This window comes from Vigna unguiculata, chromosome 11, assembly GCF_004118075.2.
Source record: "Vigna unguiculata cultivar IT97K-499-35 chromosome 11, ASM411807v1, whole genome shotgun sequence".
In the NCBI taxonomy this organism is placed as follows: Eukaryota; Viridiplantae; Streptophyta; class Magnoliopsida; order Fabales; family Fabaceae; genus Vigna; species Vigna unguiculata.
In genome coordinates, this window is record NC_040289.1 from 25,455,356 (window position 1) to 25,482,613 (window position 27,258).

At 34.7% G+C, this 27,258-nt stretch overlaps 1 protein-coding gene across 12 annotated transcripts; it reads right to left on the reverse strand.

Moving 5' to 3' along the window:
* Window positions 1-11,128: 11,128 nt before the first annotated feature.
* LOC114169738 (probable helicase DDB_G0274399) lies at window positions 11,129-27,253 on the reverse strand. Of its 12 annotated transcripts, none has more exons than XM_028055018.1 (16): window positions 26,913-27,253; window positions 26,280-26,317; window positions 25,955-26,167; window positions 25,265-25,316; window positions 23,814-23,885; window positions 23,237-23,440; window positions 22,753-22,933; window positions 22,127-22,328; window positions 21,804-22,020; window positions 21,170-21,300; window positions 20,937-21,079; window positions 19,997-20,137; window positions 19,759-19,866; window positions 17,421-17,570; window positions 15,409-15,661; window positions 11,129-14,998 (listed from the first exon to the last, which is right to left on the reverse strand). In XM_028055018.1, coding segments are annotated over exons 3-12 (1,257 nt in total). In that variant the 5' UTR covers window positions 25,957-26,167; window positions 26,280-26,317; window positions 26,913-27,253; the 3' UTR covers window positions 11,129-14,998; window positions 15,409-15,661; window positions 17,421-17,570; window positions 19,759-19,866; window positions 19,997-20,084. The 12 variants fall into 12 exon arrangements, with proteins under 12 accessions (XP_027910819.1, XP_027910816.1, XP_027910813.1 ...); XM_028055015.1 differs by lacking the exon at window positions 15,409-15,661 and adding an exon at window positions 18,356-18,712; XM_028055012.1 differs by lacking the exon at window positions 15,409-15,661 and having other exon boundaries at window positions 11,129-11,616; window positions 13,974-14,998; window positions 17,421-18,712.
* Between the last annotated feature and the right edge of the window lie 5 nt (window positions 27,254-27,258).

Genomic DNA, 27,258 nt, shown 5'->3' on the forward strand with positions numbered 1-27,258 from the left:
GGGATGAATGAACATGATTTGAGATTTGATAATTTATGTGTTGTTTTCATGATATTAATGGTACTCGAACCAACATGAACTCTCCTAATGGCATGTAATTATATAAATGTGTTAATAATATGGAGGAATTGCATGGTTAGGGTTCGTGCAAGTGCAGAAATCTAGGCAAGACATATCAGGACAATGGGTGTTTTGAGCTGATTTTGTGAATTGGCGTGATTTGGGGTCATCAGGTGATGATATGCATAAACTAGGAAAAAGACAAATGCGATATGAAGAGAGTGTGTATAAGTAAGACCTCTAATTATATATGCCCAAGTGTGATGATTGATATCAATTGCATGAAAAAGTAAAGGTTTATTTGATTGGATAGTGAGGAGGTGACTGTTTTAGTTATTATGGTTATGTGTATTAGTGATGCGTGCAAAAATACAATGGCTGTAACTTGCATGTTGGAAAAGATTAAGTGTATGGTAAAAATACATATGTTAAGTATGAAATGCTGGTAAATGGAGGTGTGCCTTGTTATTCATTTATAAGGACTATGATTGGATGAGTGTTATGCTTGTTGAATAAGGGAAGATTTGTGTTAGCTGAAATTACAATCGTACAAGTATAGGTAATTTATATACAGTTAAATTTATAACTTGTATGTGTGCTTGAACTGTTGGGGGGTGCTGAAACCCCATGGTAGAGTGCTAAACTAGTAACTGGCACGTTACTGGTATAACGCCTGGCAGCACAAGTATGGCCGTCAGGCGATAGGAGTACCAGGGAAGTCTCTAGAACACATGGCGTCTGGCGGTGAGGAGTGACACGCCAAGCGATAGCCCTTTGTCAGAGGCTCTGCTTGTGTTTGGCGTCTGGCGGCAAGAAGGCTACGCTAGGCAGTCTATGTTGGAACGTCGCCTGGTGGCGCTTAGGCAACGCCAGGCGAGAGCGCAAAGTGTAATGTGTTCGTGTGGCTTGCGTTTTGTATGTTGTATTGTGGGACTTAGACCAAGAGATGCTTTGGTCATGAGAGGGAAGGTTCATGGTTGGTGGTGAACACATGATGATTGAGCGGGGATGTTTATATCCTGATACTCTCTTGTAATCAATTGAATTATAGAAATTGGTTATATTATGAGATGATTTTTGATAATATATTGAATTTTATAATAATGGGTTCTAAGCTGGTTTTTTTTATGAGATAAAGTTTTTATATTTCCCGTGTTTTGAAAAATGGAGCTTAATAAATCAGGTTTTAATATTAATATCCTATTTTATTAATTAAATTTGTAAACAAAACCTAAATAATCCCACTAATGAAGTATAGTAAAATTGACTTAGGATCGAATCTAAGGAAATGATGGGTATCAAGTTTAACTTGCATAATTTAATCTTGCTAAAATTAAAATAAAAGAAAACAAAGGGGAAAAAAGAAAATAAAATAAAGAAAAGAAACTAAATGGAATGTGCATAATTTTATTGATTTAAAACTAAACTATGTAAATGCATTAATGAAAATATGCCATGAGATGCATGAATGCAATGCATGAGATGTAAGGATCCTAGAATGAAATCAAAAATTGAACGAAGGTGAATCTAGAAGATGAGGCATGTAGTGCAGATGTTAGATACCACTTGCTACTATATTAGACCATGAACAATGCAAAATAAGCTTGACATAAGACCAAGATGATGAACATGAATCCTTATTGGCAGCAAAACTTAAACTGCAGAAATGCATGCTAAAACCAAATTTAAATTGTTCACTTGAATGCAATGCATATTTGTTTAGATAGATGAAAGGAAAATGAATTTCTTGAAAAGAAATGGCTAGTGGTTATAATGTATAATAACTAAGATGGATGATTGAATGACAGTAAGAAAAGGATGCCGAGCTGGATGGGATTCTATGAATTATGTGAGCACTAAACCAGAATAAAACAACAGCAAACTAGCGCAAAACATATTTGTGACAACATTAAAGTAGCACATAATAACAACAGAATTCTGGCTTACAACAGAAGAGTCAACGCTATACAGTGGCAGAAAAGGATCAAACAACAACAACACAATTAAACAAATGCCATCTAGGTGCAATTTTGGTGAAAATATATGTGGAATCCAATGGCAGCAAAAATCTGAACTAAGACTAAATGAATGCAAAATTTGTGAAGTTGAAGTGGCAGAATGCATGAAACTTGAAATGCGATCCAAAGGCAATGATAAAATGAACTTGAAATGAAATGAGACATAACTAAATGAAGGATGAATGCATTTGTAGACCTTAGACACAATTTAGGGGCTATTAGAGACCATGAATCATTCTAACACTGAATGCAAAATGAGTGTGTATTATAAACTCTGGATATGATTAATATTCAAAATGTAGCAACAATGTAAGGTACTTCAGATCCACATTCAGATGCAGAGAAAGCTCAAAACCAGAATCCCTAATTCATTGACTTGCAACACCACATAAACTACACCAATTAGGACTAAATGTGGATGCATGGGTTGTTTATATGAACCTAACATAGTGATGAAGGAATGAAAGATGCAACTATAGTAATATAAAGTGACTATCAATGCATGGGTACCAAGAGAGGTAGATTAATGTGCATGAAGTCATGTGGTAGCAGAAACTAGCCCTGACTACAACAATTTGCTCATTCAATTTCACATCAAATGGATCCAATGTAGAGGCCATGACAGTGGAATGTACAATGTTGAATTAATCACAATAAATAACATATGCAAATGCAAGGGCAGAGCTTGAATGCATTTGATTAACTAAAATATGCAGATGCAGGTGCAGAAATTAAACATGCATGAGTTAAAGGTCCCTACCACTACTACTAACGAGAACCATGATCCTATAGACTAAATGTTGCAGGAATTTAAATCTGAGACAAGAAAATAAATGGTGCAGAATCATAAATCAAATAAGCAGGATAGTAAACATGAAAGCGAAAGTTGATTTAGTGATCAAGCTAAAGTTCATTTGCACTCGAGAAGAAATCTCAGTAATTTATGCCCACTTTGAGTCATGTGGGTTCCTAGAAGGAACCAAAATTGTGTGCAAAATATGAATTAAGCCAACCACCATCATAACATCACAAGATTGAATTTAAACTTTTAAAGTAGTAAAGAAAATGAAAAATGTTGAAGAATTTAAAGGTAGAAAACTTAAATTGCAAGTGAATCATAAACAAACAAAGACTTGAAAACTGTAAAATGAGAACTGAAATTAAAATTGAAAAGTGGAAATAAATTGAACAGCAAATTTTATTTCATTGGAAAAATTAGAGGAGGTTTACACTAGATAAGAAGAGTTCTAAAATCTATCGGTGAAGAATGTAATATCCTGGCCAGATATTACTAATTTTTAATGAAATAAAAGAAAATATATAATAAATACACGTTAATTTATTCTGCATTTTCCCAAAAATGAGAGAAAATGAAAATATTTATTATCTCACCAATAATTCCAAATCCACCAAAATAGAAATGTCAACTAAAAAAAAATATTCAAATCTGATAACATAATTATTTACAAAATATTAAAATCCATAAAACCATAAAATATCATCTAATTTCTTTCCCAAGCTAGCCCCACTTTGGATCTATGCCTCACCAGCATCACTTGCAACATCATGCTCCGGTGTAAAGAATTACATGATCATCGTCAAACACAAGTAGATAAGGTGAGCTAACATATAATCATATACATATAAATTAAATGTATGCACACACACATCAAAGGAACTTTATCCTTCAATTTCATACCACATGGCCACCACCATGTTATCCATGTTCTATGTCTTTAGATAAATACCTTAAGATTCCCTTTGTTGCCAAACCTAAAAGCCATAACTTGTAGAACACATGCGGGAAACCTGCTATGGACTACGCTCCGTAAAGCCATGTGGAGTTCCTCATACGAACCATAGTTCGTAATGTCTAAGACTACCAAATCGGCGACCAACGTCAAAGAGGGCAATCATTTTGGACCCATATGGACAAGTCACAACTCGAACACTCACACCGAACTCACTCGCCAATCCAAGTCACAACTCAAGGAATGCTCGTTTTCATTCGCCATCCCAAACCATAATTCAAGAGATGCCATTCCAAGTCACAACTCAAAGAATACCACATGTTTACCCTCTATCCCGAGCCACAACTTAAGGGATAATGTTCCGAGCCACCACTCAAGGAACACTCTAGCAAGTCGATCTTTAAGGTATCACCCATATCCTTGTAGACCACGTACATGCAATGCATACAAAAGTCTTACCTCTGCATTATCGCTTGGCGCTACTCTAGAGTCGCTAGGCGAACAACAGTTCCAGACTGCCTGGTGGATGTCATAAACCGCCAGGTGTTAGGCGCCTCTGAATCCTCTAATCTTGTAACTATCGCATGGCGGAACGAACCCTATCGCTAGGTGTTACACTAGTACTCGCGCAGTATACTGGTTTACCACTCTGTCACACGTTCAATTTAACTCACCTTCTTATGTATCCTCCATCATAACCCATATACCCATTAATTCTCTAAGTTAAGTATTCCTACACACACTAGGATCCATGTGCTTCTCCACCACCTCACCGCCTAGTCATTAATAAGACTCTAATACCACTTACATTTAGAACCTTACACACCTATGAACTTAAACCTTGAACAAACATACCTATAGAGACTCCTACTCCTAATTCATATAATTATACTCTTAATTCCCATTACATTCTTAGCATGACTAATCTGACCTACAATGCTTTTACAACCACCAACCTTCCAACTTACAATTTAACCCATCAAGTAATTAATATTATTAGTTTTCACATTTATCATAATCCTAGCCCACTGTCCAGATAGTTTTCCCAATTCCACATTCATCATTAACCTAAGTTACATGATTCCATACCCATCATTGCTCCTCATAGCCCCGTAGAGTCAATTTCTCTACACTAGCGCCTGGCGACAGATAGCTGACCACCAGGCAATGCATCCAAATTCTGGAAAACCAAGAATTTCTCCTTGCACTTGCGAGAACCCAAATTCCCCATCCCACCTTTCACCAATTCATCAAGCCAAAGTACCATAAACTATAACCACTTATCAATTTAACATAAACCGAATAACTTTCAGTCCTATTCAAACTACAATTGATCTCTAAATTCAAAAATCCCCAATTACTCAAACCCTAACACAAGTACATATCATAATCATCAAATTTTCGCACATCACCTTATAATTTCACAATTAATCCCTTCCCTTTAATCAATCCATGATTAAAACACTTTTTTTACAAATTAAAAGCAACCTAGAATCCAACTAACCCAAAATCGAGCCAAAACTATTTGTGTCGCCTGGCGGGTGTTCATCGTCGCCAGGCGTATCATATAAAAATCCAGAAACTTTGTTAGAAAAAGGTTGTGTCGCTTGGAAAAATTTAGTAACCTAGTGAAATTCCCATGTGTCGCCTAGCGGGTCTTCAACGCTGCTAGGCGGTTTCTGGGAAAATCTAGAAACTAGAATAGAACCCAGAAATTCCAAAGATCAAGGCTCACATACAAATTATATAATGCACAGTTCAATGAAACATATTAAGAAAAACAATCACAGCTCCCCTAACTTGGAATTCCTTACTACAAGTGACTAGGTTGGAGTCCTTCTTGCACCATAATTGCTCTAACCTTGATCTTTTCTCCACATCAGCTCTAGATCTTCAATATTTTCTCTAACTGGTGTACATAATAGTATCTTAAAAACCCTCACCACTATGGTAGTCTCAGAACCTATTTCCATCTCTCCCAAAGGCCCTTAACTAAACCTTAATTGCGTTTAATGGCAATAAAACGAAAATGACATTAAAATTTTGTTTAATTGCCATTCAATGGCTGTTTCATGGTGTATTTCCAACCCCTTTGGCTGCCCCTTCTAACGGCTAGGGTTTCTTACCCTTCTCCTCCATGCGAAAAATAATTTTAGCAAAAAGAAAGCTTAATTTGTGTCTACTAAAGTTTGAACACACACCCATCCAATCTTAAAGCAAGTGCACAACCAATTCAACTAATACATTTTTCATGATAATTCTTATAAATCATAGGATTATATTATCACTTATCATGATCAAGCATATTACCAAAATAATAAGCAATTAAAATAAAACACAATTGGAAAACATATAACTTGAACCTAAGTCCTCTCAATGCACTCATGTACTCTCAACCATTTCACCTAGTACTTTTCCACATTATAAAAGCTAGCATTCATTACTTAAAGGCTTCCACTACATGTATTTATTATTTATTTATTTATTTAATTAATTGAATTTCCCGATCTTACGAAGGAGGCACATTTCTTGTAACACCCCAAATTTAGGATGTCACGAGAAGCTATCATTGCTCTTTTTTTAAAAAAGTAAAACGATTATATCACAAAAAGGGACTTAAAGGAAACTTAAAATTTAAATGTAAATAGGTAATCCAAAACTTCCATTGAAAATAGTAATAATAAAAAACAATGTTTTAGCTAAATACTACAAATCAAAAGAAATTTTCATAGTCTTCACTGTTTGATTGAAATCAACTAAATAAATAATAAACCCCCGAGTTGATTCCATCCTCTTCGCTATCTACTTCTTGTCAGAAACATCTGCATTACCATCTACTCCTGTATAACGCACACGTTATATGATCATCACACATGCAACAAACACACAAACAAGAAAATAAGGGTAAGCTAACCATAAACAATGATATTCATAAAAGAATATCATAAACAAAACATGTCCAATAATACTAAACAAACATAGCATCACATTAATCTAAAATCTTCATGAAATTCCACCAATAGCTTTTAAGCAAGGCAAAACATTCTCAACATGTAACACATGAGGATTACTTATTGTGAACCAAATACACACCATCACATCATAATTGAAAAAATAAAGTCTCATAACAAAACCAAATTCATATATCACGTGTATTTAATACACACCAAATATTTTTATAAAATGCATGGGAAAGAAAAGAAAAGAAATTATGAACTCAACCTGTACCTAAACTTTTTAAAGGGTAGAAAAATAGATGTTATCTTTTGTGAAAAGGAGAAAGAATAGGCCAAGTAATTGATGGTGGGTGCAAAGATTAAAACTAGCTAACGTAAAACAAATATCCCATTCAAAATCATTGCCTTCTCCCACATATATCCAAGAAAGGCATGCATGCTGAATAGAAAAGGAAGATAATAGAAAAGGAAGAAAGAGAATAGAAAACATGCAGAAAGAGAACATATTGGAACTGCAACAAGAAAAGAATCCTTAGGTGCATTAATTGTGTATGGCAGCAACGCGAGATAGAATAGAAAGAGAGAAGAAAGAGAACAACAAAGTTGAACCAAATACAACATGAAGAGAGGTTTGCTAAAGAACCCGTACGGTCTGCACCAAAACTTGAAGAAAATTAGATAAGCTTTGTGGCCCATGATTATCTAACCATCAAATAAAAAATCTTGCACTGCACCTGTAAGACCCATTTTATTTCTATTCCTTTTCTGCCCTAAGTTTTAAGGGCCTATCCTAAGCAGATGGGCCTAATGGCTGGCCCATAGGGTGCCAAGGCCCCTAAAGCAGCCAAGACTTCCATTATGCTCTCACTTTGCCAAAAACAAGCTCTGACCCCTTTTGCTTTCCTAAACAGAAGCTTTGCTAGGGTTTTGAGCTCTGTCATTTGCAAGCTAGCTCACATCCATTTTTCTACTCCAAGTAAGTATTTTTTTTCTAGCTCATTTTAGTCCCCATTAATCACTCTTCGTAATCCAGTTAGGGTTTCATGGTAAACCACTTCTTAGTCTGTTCCGTTATTTCTTTCAGCTCTTCAGTTCATTCCTAGAGTTGTTGTGCTCTCTACGCTTGGATGCCAAAGCCCCTTTTTAACCCCTTTCCAGGTAAGGGAAGCTAGGGTTCATCCTTTTATCGTGTTTTTCTGCTTGAGCCACTGTTATATCACTATAGTATGCCTTGTGTGTTGATGTGAACTTGTGAATTGCATTATTGAATTGTTTGGAACCTATTGTGTGTTGGTGCACGAGAGAACAATGATGAGCACTGGTTTTCTCGCCCAAGAGAGCATGTCTCGCCCAGGCGAGATCAACAGAGGCTCGCCCAAGCTACTTTACGTGAGTAGTTGCTCAAGCGACCCCCGCTGTTTTTAAGCAAGCGAACGTCTCGCTCAAGAGAGAGAGGTCTCGCCTAAGTGAGATCATGCGTAAGGTCACTATTCCCCTTTTCGAGCCTTCGCCTGAGCGAGAGTCTCTCGCCTGAGGGAGACCCCTTTAGCTTGAGTGAGGAGTTGGGCGATGGTAGTGTGATGTTTGGTGGTTTTCTTTGTTCTTGGATGGTTGGCACTTGCTTGAATATAATTGTCATGTTAAAAGTACGAGATGAATGATTTTGCATGAGTGATGTGATTCATGAATTGTGAATGATGGATTGGGTGTTATTTTGGCATGTGATTTGAATGAGATGGTTGGTATGAAAGTGGCATGGTAGCGATATGAAATACAATTTTATATTCATGGTGTGGAAAGGATGAGTTGGCATGGATTCAACATTTGGATATGAATGAGGATGGGTTACAAAGGTGGGCATGAGATTTATATGCATGATGAGTATTCCTTTATTGTTTGATTATGATTGGTCGGTGGTCAGTGCATAATTCCTTGAAATCTCTAGGTGAGATTTCAGGATCGTGCTTCAGTGATCGGGTGCATAATTCCATGACCCCTGTTAGTGGGAATTCATGGTGGTGCGCCATCTATATAGTCTGGTAAGAATTCAAGGTAAGGTTGCATCCTGACACTTTAAGGAGTTAGTTAGTCTCACTTAGAGCGGACTGACTCTTGTGGTGAGAGTAGTAGGAGGCTTGAAACTCATTAAGGGTTAACCTTGTGTGTGGGGGATTGAGACATTGTAACACTTGTAACACTTAGCTCGAGGGTGAGCAGCTCGGGGGTGATCAGAGATATCCACCACAAGTGCAAGCATCCGCTGAATCCGACTAGATTATATGTATCCGGATGAGTCAAGTCTGAGTCTAGTGTATTGTTTGAGAAGTCATAACATGATTGGTTGACATATATTCATTGGTCTGTAAAATAGCATATATCTGTATGATAAACTGTTTTATACTTTAGCTTACCCTGTTTGCTTGTTTGGTTGCCTTGTATGTGGTTCTTCTCCTTTTGCGATGATTATCAATTTATTGATGTGAGCAGATGCGAGAGGTTCTCGCGGTCAACAGGGGAACGGTGACTCCGCTGCTTAGCCGCTTAGGCTAGATCCCGCTTAGTGGATTTTCTTTTAGGGCTACGACCCATGTATTGGCTGTCCTTTAAATTTCAATTTTATTTCTGTTAAACTTTTTGTATCTGGTTTAGTTTGGCATCGCTGTGTGCTTTGGATAATTGTAAGGAGTTATGTGGAAACTCCAAGACTGAGCTACTATATTTTTGGTGTGACACTTCCTTTAATTACATTTATTAATTAAATGGGGTGTTACAACACCAATCCCTACTTCACGGTTTTACTAACTATCAACACGCATGATACCAAACTAAAAGGAAGAAAGAGAAGAACTAATAACCCACCTACACTCACGTACAAAAGAACCACGCAAAAAAAGAAAAGAGAGAAGAGTTAATCTTATGCAAAACAAATGTTGTAGCGGGAATGAAAAGCAAAGGAATATGTGAGAGAAAATACTATTGTAAACCAAAAGCTTTAAGATAACAACTTTGCATATGGCGTGAAAATAATGGAAACCGTACATCATGAATAAAAATGAAAATAGAAGTCCTATAGATTGGAAAGAAAGAAAGCTTCAAACACTAATTGCAAACGGAAATCAAGGTTGCCCTACCACCAACCAAATAAGTATATTTCACATTTCTAATAAATCATGTGGCCCCTCAAGAGAAGTGATTCATGGTACAATGAAACTAAAAATTGTAGCACACATAAATGTTTGAAAACCAAAGCAACAAGAATGCTCCCATCTAATAGAGTTTCATGAAAGGAACAACCACCACGCTTTAAACCCAACCTGAAACAGAGCCACAAAACCTCATGCAGAATTGCACACATGAACAAAGACCAAAACTACACCCAACCACACGAAAGTCCTGCACCTAAAACATGTCTACTAGAACCCATCTTTTCATGAAATCAAAGTAGCATACTACTCCACATGCATTCCAAAACGCTGCACCAAAATATAAAGGAAATAGAACTTGCATTTAAAGAAAGAAACATAAATATGCTCATGGAGAAGGAAAAGAAATGGTCATGTACTGTAACAAGCAATACCCATCACGTCCATGAACTGCACAATTGAGAAAGAGAAGCTAAATTCACGTTTTGTGGGCCCCACTTAAAGGAGAAAAATTGAATCTAAAACCAACACACAAAGCAAAATTTGGCCAACTAGGTTCGAACCCAAGAGCTCACACACAACAACATGTTGTGCTAACCACTAGGCTTCAGACTTTCAAATGATATAACTTGCATTATAAGTATTAAAACACTTATTCTCCACAAACCAGAATTCCTTAAATAACTTAAATAATTACTATAAATACCACAATAACCTTAATCACTCAAATAATAATTATTTGCTATTTCATAATTTAATAATCTAATTAAATTAAATAAATCAACAATATTAATTAAGCCATTAATTTTTCCCATGCATTTCTTGTAACATTTCAGTCGGATATTGCTTAATTAATTTAATTAAAGAATATAACGAATAAAAACTTCCACCTTTATTAAGTATTTTCCCAACACGCAGGAAAATTGAAAACTTTAATTGCAGCATAACTCAAATATTTGCAATTACTTTATTACAAAACCAACCAAAGTTCAACATAATTATAAATAACATCAAAATCCTTTAAATGAAAATCCTTCTAAAAGTCCCCAAGAAAATCCTGCACTTCGCCTCTAAGCATCACTTGGAACACCTGCATCATCATCTGCTCCCAGATAACAAGTTATCAGATCATCGCCACACACAAATAGATAGGGTGAGCTATGCACAACAAATAATTAAATATGAATAAACCAACCCATAATAAGTTCCATATTATTTATCTATAAATCTCTTATACCCCCATGAACTCATACCCTACATGAGTTATATGCAATTTCATATAGGTCTCGGGACTTGTTCTGCCCTACGGACTCCCTCGTCCATAGTCCAACCATCCGAACCTTCACTCGCTTGGACCATGACACGCATGCAATCACCATACTGTGGACCCCCTCGCCCAAAGTAGCCTTCAGTGGACGCATCCACCCTCGTCAATCATGCAGTCCCACAATGTCATGAACTCTCTCGCTTATGACTCACTGCCAAGGACATCCCGGACCCCATATGGACTTAGTCCTTCAAGCATAAAATTCTCAGCCACAGCCATATCCGTCTGATGCCACTCCTCGCGTCGCCAGGCGCCACATCACTGTTTTGCCAAAATTGTCACATTGCGTGACTTCCGCCAGGTGCCACACCAGTAAAAGTTACCTTTACTGGTTCATCTAGCAAAAATTAATTTCAATTCCTACACAATACATATACTATTTAATCATCAAATTTATCGTTCATAATTAACATCCAAGAATCATAGAAGGACTCAGAATGCACAATCACACACCATATGTAACAATCATATACATTTATACTTTCACATGTATTCACACAACCCATCAACAACAAGTGTTATACCCGACAATTCTGCACTAAATAATACATAAACAACACATTTTTAAACTAGCAACAACATCATGTTAAAACAAACCACAACAACAAAACAGTAAGTTCCATGTGTGACCAGTGGAGTTTTCCACAAGCTATGGATTTAGCTCTAGAAAACAAAAATGCAAACTAGTGAGCTCTACAAATGACTTGTGGATTCTGCCACAACCTGTGGATTTAACTTCGAATATACAAGAGTCAAAATAGCGAGTTCCACAAGTGACCAGTGGATTTTCCCACAACCTGTAGTTTGGCTTCAAATGCGCAAGAGTCAAAACAGTGAGTTCCACAAGTGACTAGTGGATTTTACCACAACCTATTGATTTGGCTTCAAAATTGTAAGAGGAAAACCAAGAACTAAAATTCACCCAAGCGTTGACACAACTGATGGATTCTTAATAAACTCATAAAATCTTACTGCATCAGAACCCAAATTAACAGTACCCTTAGGAACCATACTCGCTCCACTAACTTTATCCAAGACCCCAAATTTAACTAATTTATAGTACTCCAACACAAATCATAATTTCATCATAAGGAAACATTTCCAATTGCTATTACACCATGGATTTTCCCATATGCTCAAGAACAACAACAAAACAATTTCATTTCATACAATATTTAACCTCTACTTTTCTAAATGATAAATTTAGTTCATCAATTACTTTAAACAAAATTTCTAATCAACTTACCACCAACGTCCTGCAGTTCACGAAATTCTGCAATCTTAACCAAAAGCCCATTATAAAATCATGCTTACTTCAACCATAATTAACACTCCAAAGGAAAACAAGTTATATTTACAACCATTGCCCCAACCTCAAATAAATTCACATGGTAATAAGATGAAGATAAAAAACATAACCCAAATATGCATTTCACAAGATCAATATCCCTCACACCAAAAAACCTAACATTCTTTTACCACAAGGATAAACCCTTCTTATCTCATATACAAGACATTCATCATATAAACAAATAGCCATAGATACAAGATGTAGCTCCCCTTACACCAAAACTTAATCCAAATTTTATAATTCACCATCCCATTAATCCATTGACATTAATCTCATAAACAATCAATCATAGACACAAGTTGTAGCTCCCCTAACCGATTCATACACCCAAAAGACAAAAAAAAAAAAAACAACAGACAGAAAACAAAAGATATTCAAGCATTTTGGATGTGTTCATACACCGGAGCAAACAACAAGAATCATGCATCAAACCACAAAAGAGAAAAGGAACAAGTTCAGCTTCCCCTAACCTGGATTTCCTGCTCCGAGTGCTTTTTTAAAGACTTTTCTTACTCCAAAAAAAAAACACCACATTGGCTTCTACTCAACGGCCTCCTCCAGCCTTCCAAGTACTCTCTTAAACTCAATTGTAGTGCTCTCTTCTACACCCTTACGCTGCCCCATAATGCCCCTCTCTTTCTCACCTTAATTTACTCATTCAACCTCTCCTTCCCCACTCTTAAAAATTCAATAAAAAAATAAAACGAAAATTTTTCAATTACCATTAACCTAATGGTTTCTCCACCCCTCGACTTCTCACATTGATGGCTAGGATTTTCTAAGTTTCTCCCATTGATCCACATGATCATTATGCAAAAAGAAATTATTTTTACACCAACAAAGGTTTGAACCCAGATCCACATAATGACTAACAAATGTACAACCAACAAGCCAATTTGTGTTTCTTGCTATTTTGAATACCTACACACATTCATGGATAAATGCAAAATAATTAATTTATTAAATTATAATACTAATAGCATACACAAGATTCGAACTCAAGTCCTCTCATCACAACCAAGTACTTTAAACCACTTGAGCTAGCACTATTATTTGTGTTCTCTCTACTCATTAACTAATTTACAGTTTTCGTCCTTCACATTTATTAAATAAATATTTATTTATTTATTTAATTTTCTCGGATCTTACATTTCCCTTTAGTCTAATTATTCTCGGATCTTACACTTCTCAGTTACTTTATGCTCGTGAAAGGCCAAGTAGAGCTACCCACATGCTAGAGAGAAAACCAAATCTCTAAAGTCTACTTTGCACTCATCTTTTGCACCACTAGGGCTCCCCTAATACAACCTAAATCTGCCCCATAAAACCCCCCAAAGTTGAAAATCAGAAATGATGAAGAACCTACCTCATGATCCTTGCTCCCTTCACGCATCAGATTTCTAAATCTTAAGCCTCCATCACGCAAATCAGCCTCGATCGGCTCTCGCACATAAGACTTTAGCATCAAGGTTTGGCATGTGTTGAAAATCCTCGCGCTTCCCATTCATCAAAAGCAAAGGATTGATTAACCCAATTAAATGAAACGTGTGTTTTGTTGGGAATCCTTAGTCAAAAGTTTCAGTTGATCTCCCAGGGATTAAGAGACAATTGGATTAAAGGACTCACATGCAAATCAACAAAATAAGGATTTTCATGGCAAAGCAAATTTATTCTAAAAAGGACAATTCTAAAAGAACAAAACTAAATGCATTAAAATACTACTATAAGAAACCTTTTTACCATACTTTTAAGAAAACTCTATTTCTCTACAATAACAATAAAAACTAATTAATAAAAGACAAACAAATATTTATTTAAACTAAAAGAAAGTTTTAGAAAGGAAAAATAATACAAAATGGAGTGCTAACAAGAAATCTAGAATTTCTGAAGGTCACTTTGTGGTCATCAGAATTGGGGAAAACTATCTTACAATGCACTCCCTCTCACTCTTGCTCACACCCAGAAGATGAACCCTAGTTCTCAAAATTTCTCTCTATCTTGTTGCCCAGGGCTCTCCCACAAAACTTAAATCTGCCCATTTTAAACCCTTCACCAAAAATCAGAAAAGATGAAAAACCTAACCCATTTCTCGAACCAGTATCGATGCGCCTTTGATCTACTTTGTCTCTCTCGATTGTCCATCAAGTCATGCTTCCATTTCATCTCTACACTTCCCAAATCACCTCCATCCATCATGATTAACTTTGCTCTCCCTTGGATCAACAGACTCACGCCTCAAGTTCGCTAGTCTTGGCTTGTGCACCAGGTTCAGCAGAATTCGAGCCTCCATCATGCGAACCAGCTTCATTCTCTCTTCTCAGATCAACTTTCGCACATAAGATTCCATCATCAAGGGTTGGCATGCGTTGGAAATCCTCGTGCCTCCCATCACTAAAAGCAAAGGATTGATAAACCCAATTAAATGAAATGCGTGTTTTAATGGAAAGCATTAGTCAAAAGGTTCAATTAACCTACTTAGGAATGATTTGCAAAAAAAAATAGAAAATTGGATTAAAGGGCTCACAAGCAATTCGTCCAAAATAAAGGGTTTCCCAACCAGTCAAATACAACCTAATTGATTGTAATTCAGCAAGGAACACATTATATACTTGTGCAAAATAGTCTTGACCTCACTACAAAGTGTATACATCATTCACTCTTAAATTCTCAAGGTCTAGTTTGTACACTTTGCACTTGATATGAAATTGCACTTCCATATGCATGTAAATCCTCTTACATCCACCAATTTAACTTCAACATTCTTAGAATCATTAGGTCTTGAAATTACGCTTGTAAGTCACCTGGCTAGGGGTGGTTTCAGAGTTTTGAGTCCAAGAACAATGTGTTCATATCTGGTTTGGCCTTTTAACATCACACCATCGTCATGATCAATAGCTTTATTGGTTTCCTTTTCCTAATTTTCACTTTTTCTTAGGTTGAAAACTCACACCACATCCCCATACATTGCATCGTGCCAAACCTACACCGTATAACTAGAATTGCACCGCACCATTGGAACTGCACCGCTTTGCTCCGTCACACCTGCATTACATCCTGACACGTAGAAGTTCATTGTTAAGTTTTATCGATGTGAATACCAGAAATTGATTTGGTTTGTTTCAATAAAAAGTTTAGGTTTTCTTCTACTTCTTGATTTCATGTGGTTCACTTTCGTCTGGATTGGTTCTTGTCTTTAAATTTGTTTTATTAGGGATTGCATTGTTCAATTTTTTTTCACCCAAAATACCTAACCGAAAGTTGAAATAACTATATGTTTGTGTGACTATAACCTAATTGTTAGGGAAAAGCTATGGAGTATTTCAGTATGGACATGACGCAGGCTAAGTGATGATTGTTTGTTTTCCTTGCAAATTTAATAAGGCAACCAAAGTTCAAACCACATGACTCATGATAGAGAACTTTTCAAGGAGCTCAACAAATTAGATATTTTCAAAGTAAAAATTGGGAATAGAGAATAACTTGTTGTGAAAGGTACAAGGACCATTTCAATTAAAAATCATTCAGGTATTGAATTAATTTTTAATATCTTATATGTTTCCGAGATTACTCAAAATTTGTTAAGTGTTACTCAAATGCTAGAGAAAGGTTATAAGATTAGGGTTTGAAAATAAGCTTTGTGTGATCAAAGATGCTAATAACCTATAAGTATTCAAAGTCCATGTGAAAGAAAAAAGATTTGTTTTGGATTTGATGAAGGAGGAATTGGGTACAAATGAATAGTATAAAAGAATGATCAAATTCAAAAGAGGATGAATATCTCTTGAATATGTCACTAGTGTAAAATAGGCTTTTTATACCGATTAAAAAAGGTTTTTTATACCGGTTCTATTATTGGCATAGATGTAGGCGGTATAGAAGATTTGATCTTTCTACATGGGTTCCATGACAGGTATAAAAAAAGTATTTTTTTATACCATTTTCTAAAACCGGTATAAAAAGTCCTCTTGGAAATGGAAAGTTATGTAAGAAAAAAATGACTTACTATACCGATTATAGTTCCAACCGGTATAAAAAAATTACACATTTTACACCAAGTATGACTTCAAACGGTATAAAAAGTGATATTATTTTTTATGAAAAATTCGTTTATGCTTCCTACCACATACCAAACCTGTATATAATTACCCAAAACATCCAGAAAACAAATCTCATTCAATCTAATATTTACATGAAATATAATACTACTCCAAAACGAATTACTATATAAGTCATAAAACACGTAACATCATTTGACTACATCACTACATCAATATACAAAATAGGGCAAAAAATCATGTAGTAAACAGTTCTATAGAAGAAACAAGCAGTCTCTCCCAGAAACAAAGAACTATGACATCAAATACAAGCCAGCACACTGACAATTATATCAGTAGCCGAATATTGATCCATGAAACATAAATTGCGAATATGTGCAACCAGTTGCGAATTCCTAAAAAATAGTGATTATAAACCTCATTAACATAAATAATATATAATTGTATGTATAAAAGAACTCTTATGAAACAAGGTTTAAATTTTACAATAGATATATAGAAGAGAATGGTAGATTTTTATGAATTAGAAATTGAATATAGGGTAAAATTACCATAAACCTTTGTATACATTTGTTATGTTAATTATATATACAATAACCATATTAAAAGATATAAACGAGTAGCAGATGCAGTAGCAAACATTTTTTCAAAAATCAGATAAGCACACTCTACCATTAAGAGTGGGTGCAGAAAAGATGCTTCATTGACCAATTTAATCCGATTCTCCCAAGGATAAAGTCCAAAAAATAGGAAAATACCTGACCAGAACTAGGTAAATCACCATTCCTACCACATTCCAGCTGATAGGTGAAATTGAAATCATGTTGCTGCACTAGGGATTGGAATACGGTGCACCCATCCCGGACTACCATAAACCCACTATCTCCTAAATTGATAGCATTAAGGCCCTATGCAAGAAACACACAATAATGAAGATATGTGAAGAATGAAACAAAACAGAGATCTCTTTCAAAATTACATAATAGCAAAATTATTTACTTACAAATTAGAGTAGAATATTTGTAACCAAGAAAAATCACAAGCCCTCAATTAAAAATATAAAATGAAGAAAAGCAGAAAAAAAAGAGTCAAAGTTCAGGAACAAAGTTTAGAAATTACTATGCAATCACTAGTGCAGGGAAGGAAAACGACAGCGGTTATTTTTAACTTTTGACTTCGGGTTCGCACCCGATGCATATACTGCCAAGGTAAAAAGATACTTCTTTATGCCTCGGTTATCAACCCGAGGCATATTGCATAGTTACTGCCTCAGTTTCCACCAACCGAGGCCTAATTGTGTACCAGAAATAAAAAAAAAAAAAACTCTGGGTCTTCACTTTCCTCATTACCTGTGGGTGCTTCAATCACACTGAGAAAAAAAGAAATAGTTGCGAAGCATTGAAAGATTAAACTTAGAGAAAATACCACGGATTCTGATGGAGGTAAAACAATAATTTTCTTGCTGGAATGAAAAGAAAAAATGGCATCTTTGTGATTCAATCACTGCCAATAGCATAATTTTTAACACAAACATAAGCCCATAACATGGAATGGCATCAACAATGACAAAATGGCATAAACATTCATTCTTAAATCTGACCTCAAATTATCAACATCAATCAATATCACAAACCATAGCAATGGCAATTTCATTTACTTCCATCAATAAATAAAAGCAATTAAAAGACCCAACCAATAGCTGATTCTTGTAAAGCAGCCCATAAAACACCAGATCTGGTGACGATGAACTTCATGCTCGGAGAAGACGAAGATGCAGCGGCGCCGGAACAATCTCGTCGACGGTGAAGTGGCAGTGCAGCGGCGGTGCAGGCAGAACGAACGGCGCACTTGAAGAGTGGTGATGGTTGCTCGAAGAAGAAGATGCAACGGCGGCCCCGAAACAACCTCCCGTGGTGGTGTAGCGGTGGTGCAGCGGCGGTGTAGCAGCGCTGCAGCGGTGGTGAAGTCGAAACGAACGGTTGGCGTGCAGTGGAAGAGTGGAAGCTGCGTGTGGGTTGCTCGGAGAAGAAGAAAATCGCAAGTGTTGCTGCTGCAGTGAAAAGATTTGGGGTTTTGTTAACCCTACAATGCGATACTGCCTCGGTTAATTTGAAACCGAGGCATATGCTTCTTATATGCCTTGGTTGGCAGGAGGACCGAAGCATAAGGTCCCTACTGCCTCGGGTATAAAAGAACCGAGGCATAAAATGTGACTTTAATTACAAAAATGCCACCGCGTGTTTATATGCAGCGGGTGCGCAGGAACTGAGGCATATATTGCGAGGTAAAAACTCTTAAATGTACTAGTGAATGTTTGGTATGCAAATAGAATGGAGTGTAATGTGTGCTGCTTTATTCTTTCTTGTTAAACCTTTTAACCAAAATGCATCACTTTTTTTACCTTATGTCTTGTTCTATTTTCTTTCCAAAATGTAACAACTCATAATATTTTACCCTATTTGAAGTAGTTTACTAAATGCTAGTATGCTACCTTAGTAAATTACTCAACAATCCCGACCATGGAACTTCATATTATGTAATCTTATGCTTAGATATATCCAATTCTTTATATTTCACAAAATTAACTGGTGCAACTTACAAGCACATAAAAAGCTTTTAAAAGAGACTTTTAACTATTACAATCACATTGAGGACTACTTTTACCATAAATTATTTAAGACAACATTTAGCTATGTAAACTGGAACTTTTGCATCATGATTCACTACGTATGTTAAAATGCACGAGGTCACAAGATCTATAAAGATCTAAGATTACTGCTTTGAAACTTCTCCACATAATTAAGTTACCAGAATAGTGAAAATTATTTTGGAAAGCCAATATATTGTGGAATCATTTACCAGGACTCTATATGGATTTTCCACAAATAAATGTTGTGGAATGAAGAAAATAAGCTGAAAGGGTTAAACCAATCACCGGAAGAACATTGGATAGTAGAAAAGGATACTAAAAATAGCAACTAAAAAGGAAGCAATAACTAAGGAAGTTAAATTCAGTACTACGGTAATATATGTCAAGGTTATGGTGCAGAAGCTGCTGTAATATTCCAAATAGAAGAGCATAAAGGAGAAGTTAACCTGATCAGTAAGTGCAATGATGCATGCGGTAGAGGAACCTTTAGCTTTCGTACTTGAGTGTGCTTTTTCCAGCACCCTAGCTGGATCAATTGAACCTTTGGGTTCCTCCTAATCAGTTGAATAATCCAATTATAGGTCACTGATTGATGTGATGAGATGAACAAGGAAACAACACGTTGAATTGAACAATATACAAACAAAAATTATTCATTACAAGAATAGTAACCACCAAACTAACCTTGGAAGGATGCACAGAAGATGGATATTACCTATCCAGAAGTCTTCCCAAGAATGAAAACCTCTGCAAAACAAAATAAAAAATGCTTCTACAAGAGCTCCCAGATCCTTGTCAAATATGCTTTTAAAGCCGACAACAACCCTGCCATATTAAAAAGTTAATGAAGTAAAGCTTCAGAATTTCTCATAACAAGCTTCCTATGATTAATAATGCAATCATAAAATATATGGAATTTGCCTGCATGTTAAATTTTACAAGATTGGAAATATCAATTAAGAAATGTACCAACCAACAGAGGAAGAAACAAAACTGGTTGAGAGAGAATGACAATAAAGAACTAACCTATTTTTTAAATATATATAAAGTATTATTGATCAAACTCAAATGGAAAATGTCGTATTATTTGTTTTGAAATATAAAATTTCGTAACGTTTTTTTCTAAAAAAAATATTTTAAATTAATTTTAATCTCGATTCCTAATGTATGTAAAATTATTGGATATATTAGAACAATGTTTATTCCAATTAAATTAAGTAAAGTTATAAGAAGAATATATTTAATTTTTTTTTTAAATAATTAAATATTTTTCTAAAGTTAATCAACATCATTAAATTCGTATATTATAACTTAAAGCAGATGTTTCCATCAATGAAACTAAAATAATTATGTATAGTTTATACTATCATTTAACACAATGAATAGAAAATTCCTATCAGGACAATTTCTAATACTATTTCATGAAATGAACTTTAAAACCGGACTTAATCTCATATACTATAGTTAAATTCAGCTTAATTTCAGAAACCATATGATAAGATATAACTTTTGTACCTATTTATATCTTATAATTTAATCATATTCATAATCCAAAACCACCAATGAAGTGTGGAAAATCCAGATGTAAATGAAAACATTGAACAGTACTTAATCAACAACGTACACTCTTGCTGCTCAACCCTTGTTTTTTCGGCTTCATTTGTATCATCATTGCTATTTTCATCTCGATCATTTTCATCATTATTAACATTCTCAAACTTTTGGATATTGGCTGAAAGTGGCCAATTCAATGGAAATTCTATGTTCCTGTTCACAATGGGAAAAGACCAAATTCCTTATCAGTTAATAAAATAAGAACTTAAACGTTTTTAAATAAATGCAAATGAAAGCACTCACACAAGATTATTTGTTCCTTTCTTTTTGCACATCCTAATATATTCATCAGTGTATCTTCTAAACACTTTGTCCAGGCGTTGGGCCCACTGTTGGATATCTTCTAAACGTAGTATGTCCCATATCTTCAAAACCTGAATATATCTTGAACCTTTGACTATTTCTCTTGAACAAATAACATAGTTATTTTCAACCTTAAACTTCTTAAAAATTTGAGTTGATGTTTCACAACACAAAATCCACATTAATCCATTTGGGCCTCCATCCACTGGAAAGCCTTTCAAGAAGGTTGATAACCCTATTCTTGGTCACTTCAGATATTAGCCATTTGAATAACCTCAGGAATCACTAAAATAAACCTGTAGATACGTACATTGGCAGCAATGTCAACTTGGACCAAATAACAGGGATTTATTTCAACAATCTTTTAATGAGTTATCAAATATCAAACATCGATTACGTCAGGAAATGCTTTTGTGCAGAAATATATAATTATGAAAATAAACATTGGATAAGTTGCTAACAACTCATTACCAGTGCAATCCAAGAAGAAAAATGTGAGAACTGTAGAAGTATCAGTGAACAATCAGAAGTTAATAAAAGAACGAGTATAAAAAATAAGTCCAGGATAATATACCTTCCATAATTTGCTCCTAAACAGGACACTATTTGTATCAAGCAAATCATCAAACTGATATGCCTTTTTCTTGGAATCCAATATAGCTTTCACCATTTCCTCGTCTTGGTCGGCGTTAAAGAAGCACTTACGGTTCTTGGCATCAAGCACTATAGCCTTCCAAACATTTTCATTGTTTGTAATCGCCCGTTCATTCCCCAAAATCCACAAGCAGTGCCTGCAAGATATTAAACCAAATGCAGTTTTTCATTTAATAAGATACCCTATAAGAAACAAGTAATTTAGACTGCAATAAATAGAAAAGTTAATAGCAGAAGATGTACCTAGCCCGTGTAAGAGCAACATTAGTCCTCTGCGGAGAGGAAATGAACTCAAGAGATGATCTACTACTTGTTCTTACAGTTGATAACATGATAATATCCTTCTCCCCTCCTTGAAAACCATCAACAGAACTCACAACGACATTAAATCTATCATCACAGTTCACAATACCGATGTTGAATTCATGTTTTGATGTCAGCCATGCTGCTTCAAAGAAAAGGTAGCCCTTTATTCAAATTCAGATAGCATGGATTGTAAAAGCACTATCTTTTTGTTTTCTGTTTCTGTCTACTTGAATCAGTGAATATACAAGTGAAAAGAATAAAGTTAATCTTTTCACACTAAGGTGAATCAAATTATTAATTTTAGTTAATACTACCAGGACAAGTAGAATTTCGTAGTTAGAAACTGGTAATCAAATATAACGATGGACTAAACCATCTAAATCCTTTATTCAGAACTTCTGTCAAATAAAGAAATGCAAACTAAAATATAGCAGATGTTTTTTTCTAAAAGGACGTGTTATTGAATTGCCATCTAAGGTCTAGCACCAAAGACAGAAAGAATAATAAAAAGGCAATAAAAAGATCTTAGAAATTACTGTCGAAAATATTAATAGAAGACAAACCCTTGTGTAGATTTTTCAGTATTGTCATGACAACTGCGACCTCTGCTAAATTTTTGTAGCTCCTTCCTTCATCATCAAATTGTTCTTTACCTCCAACTACATTTATAAACGAATAAGGACCAAACATTGGTCCTAGGAGGTATGTCTTCGCATAGTCATGTCTTTCCACATTTGGTGCATCCTGAATTTTGTTGCAATAGAAATGAGAAATTGGGAAAGAACTTATTCAAGTTCTATAAAGAAAGAGTCAGATGCTACCATGAGGAAAAAAAACAACATTTACTATGAGAAAATTTTTGTTTAAATATGCTTTTAATTATAGTTTTAATTTAACTAGAACAATTGAAAGTTTCTTTGGATAAACAAACTTTATTCAAGTAGAATCTTAATCCTGAAAGCCTTAGTTACCTTTTATCCATAAGAGATATTCAGTATTTCTTAGTTAGAATATTGTATTAAATTAAACTCATAATGAAATGAATACCTTAAAAGTGTGTTCACTGCTCTTGAGACAGTTTCTACCAATTACACAAACTGTTCCGCCTGAACCACCACCAGTTATCTTGGCTCCATATAAAGTTCCACCTTCATATTTAGATTCAGCACTGTGCTGCAACTCTTGCACTAAATGTACAAGCCTATCTGTTCCATCAGAGCCAAGTCCACAAGCACTGTAGTTGTAGTGGCACTGCATAAGATAGTTAAAACTCAATTACTTTCCCCGATTTGTGGTTTGGTGTTCTTATTCAATTCCAATGCCAAAGTTAATATTCAAAAAGAGGACAGGAAAATAATTTTCTATCAAACAAGTAATAAGTTTGTTAATTGCATTTTAATTCAATTAACAATAAATAATATAGACATTCAACTAACTATTCTAATCTTCCTGTTATACAAAAAATGTTAAAAGAAAGTGAATGATGTATTATGGACAGACATTATTCATAAGATGTAAAAAATTGAATTTAAAATACTAAAAATAGGAACCAAAGCCAATATTATCATGTGTTCATCCAAAATTACTATCATGGTAAGTTAATCAACTGAAGCTATAGATGTACCTGATATAGCAGTTCTCCTAAGGATGCAAGCTGATAGGTTGAAGATGCAGATGATAGAAGTGCTTTGAAGGTCTGCAAAAAATATGATGGATAATTAATTAAAATTTAAATAATTATTATAGGAAAAAAGACATATACTTGCTTCATGATACCAGGTAAAAGTTACGAATATAAAAAAATGTGTTTAAGAGTCAACATCTCTTGTAGAATGTGGATTTGGTGTGACAAAGTATTCAAATATACCATCCTATGATCTACATAATATAACAGTTATTTGCTAAATATAAATGACCGAGTTATAGAATCTTACACACTGGCATGACTACATAATTAACTTTCCAAAAAAAAAAAGAAATACAAAGAAATTTTCTGAAGTATAAAATTACGACAGGAGAGTTTTGCTGAGACTTGTACATAATAATTGAGCAATTGTGGTGATTCATTATACTTGTACTGCAGTTAAAAATTTAGTTCATTAATCTCTTTTAGAAGAATGGACTAGTACCAAAAAAATATGTGGCTGCATTAATAGTAGGCTTTTGACGTGCATAGGCCTTGCGATCAGAAAGTTTCCTGGATGGTGAACGACTTGCCTTGATGCAAGGATTTCATCAAGTCACAGACTTTAATCCATTAGCCCAAACAAATTGTCAAACAACTTAAAAAAATTTCTTAGATAAGAGGATGGAAGCAAAAACTCATACATAAAGGTACCGAGAAGTTGAAACAATTTCAATTGGCTTGAAAAGCATCACACTATACCAATATATTCTCCCATAGCCTTATTATATTCATGAATTGAGAACACCTTTGTATTAATTCATAATATACTTAAAAAATCTCATATCAGATAGCAGAAAGAAATCAGTTGTTTAGAAACATGTTATGTCTTTAATTTAATCTCTTAAATTGTGCTTATAGGATATAATCATAATGAAACAACTAAATATGTAAAGACAATAACATGTGAGTAATTGTAACAACCATTTTATGTGTAATATGCATTATGTGTACTTCGCCCTGAAGCACTAAGGTTTCCTGAAGTTCACTACTTTGGCTTGTAGAGATAATGATTCTCGTTAATTATTTTACCCTACATTGGCTTGGGTGTTAACTTTAGTTGGTTCGTTTAAGAGATAAATATACAAAATTTTTGAAAAAGGTTACTATAATTATTATTTTTTGATATTTAGAAAAACATACACTTCCAGTTTCTTGAACAATAAGTTAAAAAGATTTTCTTTTAAAGATTCTGATTCTTTTTTAAATATTTTGTAAGTAATTCCATAAATGGAGAAGCGTTACTACATTTCCTAAAATAATGGTTTTTGAGTAATATAATCCGAAACAAATTGGGTCTTAATTAAAAAAATAAGAATTTGAATTGTTAACCCATGGCACTGAAACAAACATATTTCTTGCACAAATGATAACAAAGTCAAAGTACTAACCTGTGTGTTCGATAGCCCGTTCCGATTCATAGATTTCATGATCATTTCCACCCTGCACAACAAAAATAAAATAATTATAGGACATTAACCAATCCTTCTGCCTAAGTACCCTAACAATGCTTTTAGAGCCAGAAATCTAGTAGTGAAAACAAGTGAACGTTCACCCTGAACAAGATGTTATAATAAGAGAAGTCTATCAATAAATATAAAAACTAAGCATTAATTTTGCTGAATAGTTTGAAATATTCAAAATGTAGAAAAGGACTCATGTAACTATGTTAGTAATTATATTGCCAATAACTTGCTTACTACAAAAACTTTTGAATCCAACTCATCTAACTATATATTGATTTTAACTATGTATTTTAACATCAACTATTAAAAAGAGAAACATACATGTACTTAGTACATCCATTTAAACAAAAATATTTATTTGAGACCATAAAAAGAACTAAATTTTGCACAATAATTACCATAAATTGTATTTGGATTCATCAGTTAATCAGCATGCCCAATAAATTAAGCTAAAATGAACGACTCAAACATTTTTTTATCACCTTTGGAGATTGAGCTTTAACAAGAGCTTGAAAATGCTCCAATTCTTTATTGTATAGAAGAAATTTAGATTATAAGATATTATACCAACAAGAGACAAATTTTCTTGAACATAATGTATAATTTGACACTTACATGTATTTCTAGTTCTTGAAACTCATAAACCTCTGTTTCATTAAACCAAACAAATTCTGATAGTCATCAATTTTAGACATATTCCCTTTATCAAGACCTTTGTTTTCTCCATCAAGTCTGACACAATAACTAGGACATAACCCCACATCCATCCATATCTTTGTGCTTCCCAAACAACTGGAACACGAAGTCATCTCCCATATACACTACGATCTGAAAAGAACCAAGACAACCACAAATTTGTCAAACAACCTAAAATAAAAAGTGAAGAACAAAATTTACATTGACTAAGAACAGTAAAGAACTATGTAGAAGAGTTTCATACCCTCCTCTAGTTTTTCTTCTTCATACGAAGCATTTCCCCTGCGAAAATAAAGTGTTATAAGCATCTTACTAAGTCCACAACTCAGTCATGTATTTCTTCTCTATTTAAGAGAAATATATCAAAATTAAAGGATAGTAAAAGGTCTATAAGACATAACCTACTAGTCTAATGATTAACGAAAATAAATCCAGTACTTTGCCAGAGGACTGAATAAGGCACCCAAATCACCTTAAAATTACTAGATAAAACATATAAAAGTTAGTACAAATGTCATGCCAATTCTAGAACTAGCATAAATTACAAAATAAAGTAGTAATATGAATATAAAAGGAAGACATGTGCACAAGGATTCCACCATTAAGCATCATTCATGTTAGCCATTACGATGGAAGCCAAAACATGTGAAAAGAAAGATATGAATTGAGTTAGAACTATGAAAAGGGAAATATGAAGTGGTCTTCTCCAATGAAAAGAACATGACTAGAACGAAAACGAATTTGAATTGAGTGTAGGAATGAAAACAAATTTGAATTGAATGTAGGAACCAAAACGAAAGCACCCGAAGCAGTAAAACATTGAATTCAAAATTCTCACGAAGAACAATGAACGAAATTAACTAAGATGAGCTTTCACCATGGCAGCTTTCGTCGAGCTCCAACGCCTCTTGCGCCACCACCTGTGTTTGACCGGCAATGCCTCTGGAATCTACTCCTTATCTCCTCTGTATCTCACTTCGTCTTCCTCCTCACCTTCTTCGTTTGACTCGAACGACATGTTCTGTTGACTACTCGTTGCAGTAGCTCCCAATGAACCCTAGGTCATTTCAACGAGTTGGCGAACCCTTGCAATGGAATCGATGAGGAGGTGTATGAAACGTGGATTGGGAAGGGTTTTTGCGTAGTAGAAGGGGAGGACTATCTTTGAGTGGTGTGTTAGGTGGATAAGAGTTTAAAAGCGGAAGTCGTGACGAAAATGATAG